General features: G+C 34.9%; 1 protein-coding gene across 1 annotated transcript in view; it reads right to left on the bottom strand.

Moving 5' to 3' along the window:
* The window catches only part of UGGT2 (UDP-glucose glycoprotein glucosyltransferase 2), a 601,530-nt gene that overhangs the window by 176,859 nt on the left and 418,671 nt on the right, over positions 1–6,000 (bottom strand). The window contains exons 21-22 of the mRNA XM_007944010.2: positions 5,793–5,999; positions 542–673 (exon numbers count right to left, since the gene is read on the bottom strand). Of these exons, the coding sequence (XP_007942201.1) occupies positions 542–673; positions 5,793–5,999 (339 nt within the window). The remainder of the gene's footprint in view (positions 1–541; positions 674–5,792; position 6,000) is intronic.

The raw sequence follows: 6,000 nt of genomic DNA, 5'->3' as shown, positions 1-6,000 counted from the left end.
AGATTATATTAATAAACTACATTGGCAATTTATACTACTTTACACTTCAAAAACATAAAAGTATATAATTATTCTTAATACAATCGACTCAAGAAAATGATTTAACAATGTACTTACTACACCTACTACAATGTTGTTGTTGTTATGTGCCATCGAGTCAGACCTGACTCATGGTGACCCTTCCTTGGGTTTCCGAGGCGGTATCACCATGGAAGTAGATTACCCAACCTTCCTTCCGAAATTGTGGTTTTCAATTACAATGCTGTAACGTATACTAAGTTGTAAAATGAAAACTACCTGTAGAAGGACATTCTTCCTTACCTGCATTCAGTGATATTATGAATGGAAAAAGGGATGAAGTAATATGTTGTGTGCCATGAACTGGAGATCTGAGTCTAATTTATTCTAAGACCTTTCAAGTATATCTAGCATATAAACACCATCTTCCATGTGTGTTGTATCCAGTTTGTTGTGACAGAAGAGTTTGAGAACCACTATATCAAAGTCACTAAGCAAAGTTCCACAGTATCACTCTACTTACTTTTCCATTGCTGACAATACCTATTTCCCCAGGACCCAACTTAAGTACATCTTGACAGAACAATTGGTGAGTTCGGAAAACATTCACTCCAACGGTATTATATTTTTTCTCAAAAGCATTCTTGTCCATTCCCTAAAGCAAAAGTTAAAAAATGATGTAACTAATGAGAGAACAGTAAGTAAACTAAATCATTTTCTGAATAAAAACCCTTCAATTAACATAATATTAGTATAAATTTTGAATTTTTACCAAATTATTTTTTAAAGTTTTATTTTCTTCTGGAACCACATATTTTAACAAAGAATCCTCCTTTGCCAAATCAATTACAATATTTTGAAATCTTGTTGTGAGTAGATATAATCTGCTATCTATTCTTTGAGAATTTCAGAGGGATTATTAAATTAGTACAGTACTAGGGAATATCATTAATTTAAGTAAAATTTAAATAAATCAATTTAAATAAAATTTAAATAAATCAAATTAAACTTTACTGTTTAAGAAAATAAAATAACAAAATGTTTATTAAATTCTGCACTCCTTATCCCCTCCCCCATTTTGGTGCTTGCAATAATAAATAAATAGAAACACTGTATTTATTTATTTTTTTAAAAATATCCCTTATACTACTATGCCAATCCCATGAGACCAAATTAGTAATACAGGTAATCCCTGATGTACAACATATTTGAGTTACAATGAATCATACTTATGACTGTCTAGCTTTTTTGGGGGGATACATGTTATCATTAGTAAATGTATTACATACAACATTGCAGCGCATAATTTGCTGATGTTATCATTCTCAGATGTTCACTCACAGATATTCAATGTTATGATTTATAAAGATACTGATTAAAAAAGGCAGTAAAAATAAAAACTCAAAATAAATAAATAAATAATAAAATGAGGTATTCAATTTACATCAGACCTAACATGACATAGTTGTTGGAATGGAACTCCACTGCTTTAAGTCAGGGACTACCTGTAGTGCATTTTAATACTGAAATATCAAAAGTACCCCTTGGTCAAAGAGTGGAAAAATATTTGGACATTCATAGAAAATAAACCACAAAACATACTTCATACTAAACATACTTCTCTATATCACACTTCCCAAACTTTAATGTGCATAAAATCACCTAACTATCTTGTTAAAATGTAGGTTCTACTTTAGTGGATCTAAGGTGGGACTTAAGATCCCAGGTGGTGCTGTGATGATATAATTCTCCCCTGCACTATCCAATATGTTAGCCACAAGCCACAGATGGTTATCCATCACTTGGAATGTTGCTAGTGCAACTGAAGAATTGAGTTTAAATTTTTATTAATTTAAATTTGATCACATGTGGCTAGTGGCTACAGTATTAGACAATACTAGATCTTCCTTGCCTCTAAAATCTCAATTTCAATCATTCCCTCTCTGAACACAATCTTTTGACCATGTAGCTCATTCATTCATCCTAGTGTCATGAGACCAATATTATTCAGCCATTTTAGTCCATTAATTGATTCAGTTCATTGTACATCGTTCTTTCTATACCATAGTTTTCCTCCTAACTAAGATCTCAAAGTACTTCATTATAAAAAAAATCTTCTATACTCAGCTCAGTCATACTCATCTGGCAAAATCACAACTTTTGATAAGCATAATTCTTCTTACTCTGCAACTGGATCTAAGTAGAAAATAGCTAGAGAAAAAGATACAACCCATGATAATTTCAGTTTATGATTATTACCTCAAATGGACCTTCAGCAATGACTAGAAATCTTCCTCCAATAATTTATTTCAGTCACTTTCTCACTCTCAGAATAGAAAAATATTTCGTATTTTCTCCTCTCATCAAACCTCCAGTATCCTCTACTCTCACCATAATAATCAATGACCTGAAATCTTTTTATTGTGAAAATGAGAGCACTCAGAAGAGAAATATTTCATCTTGTTAAACTTATCCTTCTGCATCCCTACCCATACATTTTGCCTTTTCTCTGATTAAAACAGATGAACTTGGTTTGATTTAAGACCAAGGCATTTTGTCTTAGAACTTCTTGCCTATTCAAGAAATTTGCTCCTCTTTCTATCTTTTTGATGGACATTTTCTTTAACATACACAAAGATGGCATCTTCAGGCTTTAGAAGAATTTATTTGACCTCAAGTCACATTCTAGCCACAACCCTATTTCCCTGTACCCTCATATAATAGGAAAATTCCCTTTAGAAGTTACTTATACCCACTGTCTCTATTTCCTGACCTCCCATTCTCTCCTGAATCTAGTATATTTTTATATCTACCACTGAGATACTGAAATTGTTCTCATCAAAATCACTAATATGAAGCCTCATTTCAAAAACATCTGACATAGTTGATTGTTCCCTTCTGAAAAACGTTCTCCATTTAGCTTCTAGGATACCACACTCTCTTAGTGATCTTTCTAACTCAGTGGCTGTTTCATTGCTTTCTTCTTCACTGTATCATCCTTTATTTACCTATTTGCACATATTGGAATGTTCCAGGGCTCAGTTTTCAACTCTCTGTTCTTCCCACCAACCTACTCATTCACTTCCTAGGTGATCTCATCCAGTTTCTTAGCTTTAAATAACATATAATACTGACTCTAAAACTGACATTCCACTATGCACTGAATTTTTTTCTTCCAAACTTTGTATCCTGATTTGGGTGCAATTTTACAATGCAGATTCGTTTTTCATTTGACAGCTCATATACATTTTGTTTTGCAACACTGATTACAATCCCCACAATGTAACAGCTCTCCTCCCACTTCCTCTCTGTGATTACCCCTTCCCTCCATCCTTACCTATGTGTTCCTGCCTGCTTAGCTTTCTCCCTGTACAAATGCAACCCTTCTGATATTCCATGGTTTATGCACTGTATTTATTTATTCAACTATCAACTCAATATCATCACTTGAATATCTAACAGGATTCTTCAACTTACCATAAACAAAACTTAACTCTTATCCCCTGTGTGTCCACATCTTCCCATCTAGTCTTGCCCATCTCAATAAAAAAAATGTTACCACTCATTCTAGTTGTTCAAGCCAAAATCCTAGGCTTCCTTAATATGCCACATACAACTGATCAGCTGATCTTGTTGACTACAGCTACAACAAATATTATGTATCATCAATTTCTTACCACCTCTACCATTACTACTATTAGCTCAAAGCAATTATTTCTTGCCTATATTATTGTGATAACATTCTGACTACTGAACCTGTTTCCACTCTTATCTACTTACTACTGAATCTTTACATGACATACAAAGTGAAGTTTTTAAAGATTATTCACCTCCTTACAATAAGGTTTCCCATCATACTTAGAGAACAATTTCCAATTTTTTTTGTTATGGTCTGAACAACAACAACAAAAACCCAAGCCACTGCCATTGAGTCAATTCTGACTCCTAGTGAATGCCACTGTGTTTCCAAGGCTGCAAATCTTTACGGAAGTAGACCGCCTCATCTTCCTCCTGCTGAGCAGCTGGTGGGTTGAATCACTGACCTTCTTCTTAGCAGCCAAATGTCTCACCCACTATGCCACCAGGGCTCCTTTGTCATGACCTACAAGTGCCTAAAGTACATGGGGTCATCCTATGCGTCCAACCTGGTATGACTCTCTGTGTCAAGGCCTTAGACTTGCTGTCTTCTTCCAGACCTTGTCATGGTATGATCTCTCATTTCATTCAGAGATCTGTTCAAATATAACCTCTTTAGAAATGTCTTCTCTAACTACACCATCTGAAATAGTCCCCACAAAACCATCTATCCTCTTACGTTTCTTAGTATTTCTCCAGTAGCAGGTACATTACCTAGTATATAATTTGTCTGGCTTTCCCACTAAAATGTAAACTCTCCAAGAGCAGGGACTCTATTTGCCTTGATCACAAAAGTATCCTTAATGTTTGGTAGATAGCCAATAAATACTATTTGAATGTTGTTGTTGTTAGGTACTATCAGGTCATCTCCGACTCATAGTGACCTTATTTATATATAACGGAACAAAACACTGCCTGATCCTGTGCCAGCCCCACAATCCTTGCCATACCTGAGCCCCTCATTGCAGCCACTGTATCAATCCATCTCGCTGAGAGCCTTCCCCTTTTTTGTTGACCCTCCACCTTACCAGGCATGATATCCTTCTCCAAAGAATTGTCCCTTCTGAAAACATGAGCAAAGTAGGTGAGACAAAATCTGGCCATTCTCGCTTCCAAGGAGCACTCTGGCTGCACTTCTTCCTGGATAGATTCGTTAGTTCTTTTAGTAGTCCATGGTACTTGCAGTAGTCTTCACCAACACCACAACTCAAAAGCATAAACTCTTCTTCAGTCCTTATTCATTGTCCAGTCTCACATGCATATGAGGCGACTGAAAACACCCTGAGCTGGGTTAGACACACCTTAGTCTTCAAGGAGACACTTTTGTTCTTCAGCACTTAAAAGAGGTCTTTTGCAGCAGATTTGCCCAATGCAATACATTGTTTGATGTCTTCACTACTGCTTCCATTGGTGTTTATTATAGAACCAAGTAATATGAAGTATTTGACAACTTCAATCTGTTCTCCATCTATCGTGATGCTGTTTATTGGTCCAGTTGTGAAGATTTTTGTTTCTTGCTGAGATGCAATCCATACTGAAAACTATAGTTTTTAATCTTAATCAGTGTGTGCTTCAAGTCATCCTCACTTTCAGCAAAGTTGTGTCATCTGCGTACCACAGGTTGTTAATGAGTCTTCCTCCAATCCTGATGCCACGTTCCTCTTCATATAGTTCAGCTTCTTGGATTATTTGCTCAGAATACAGATTGAATAAATATGGTGAAAGGATACAACTCTTGACACACTCCCTTTTTGAATAGATTAATGAATATTTCCCCTAGTCCATAGGTTTTTCTTCTATCTTTAGAATTTGCCCCATACCAAACCCCTTCAGTGAACTCCCTGCATAAAGCCTTAATTTCTAATTTGTCCCCTAAAAACATGTCCAAACTACAATTCTGTCAACATTAACTAAAGGATCAAGAAGTAGTAGATGTAATATAAGGAATTTGATTTGTTAAATCCTTCTATTAAAAGTCATATTATTTATCTTTTCACTTTGGAAAAGAACTGGTGATTATGTGCAAATGATTATATTTATATTTACAGATTATTTCAGTAACATTTCAAAACACATTAACTTATCATTTTAAAAATATAAATGTACATACTTATCATTTCAAACAAATAGCTACTGACCTCAATAAGGAATGTTTTAATTTTGTCTCCATAGTAAATAGCTGTAGCAATTTCTTCCTTTGTCACTTTCCTGAGAAAGCTTCTCAAATACTTGTTTTTCTGTGTAAGAAAAGCTGTCAAAATTCCTCTAGATATAGCTGTAGTCTCTTCAGTTATTTTTGATGTAGGATTATAAATAACCCCCAACCGACTATGAACACTTGCTTCC

Source organism: Orycteropus afer, unplaced genomic scaffold (assembly GCF_000298275.1).
Source record: "Orycteropus afer afer isolate SDZICR_OR568_19922 unplaced genomic scaffold, OryAfe1.0 scaffold00117, whole genome shotgun sequence".
Taxonomy (NCBI): Eukaryota; Metazoa; Chordata; class Mammalia; order Tubulidentata; family Orycteropodidae; genus Orycteropus; species Orycteropus afer.
Note: the sequence above shows the minus strand (reverse complement) of the source record. Positions and strands in the feature narration are given on the sequence as shown.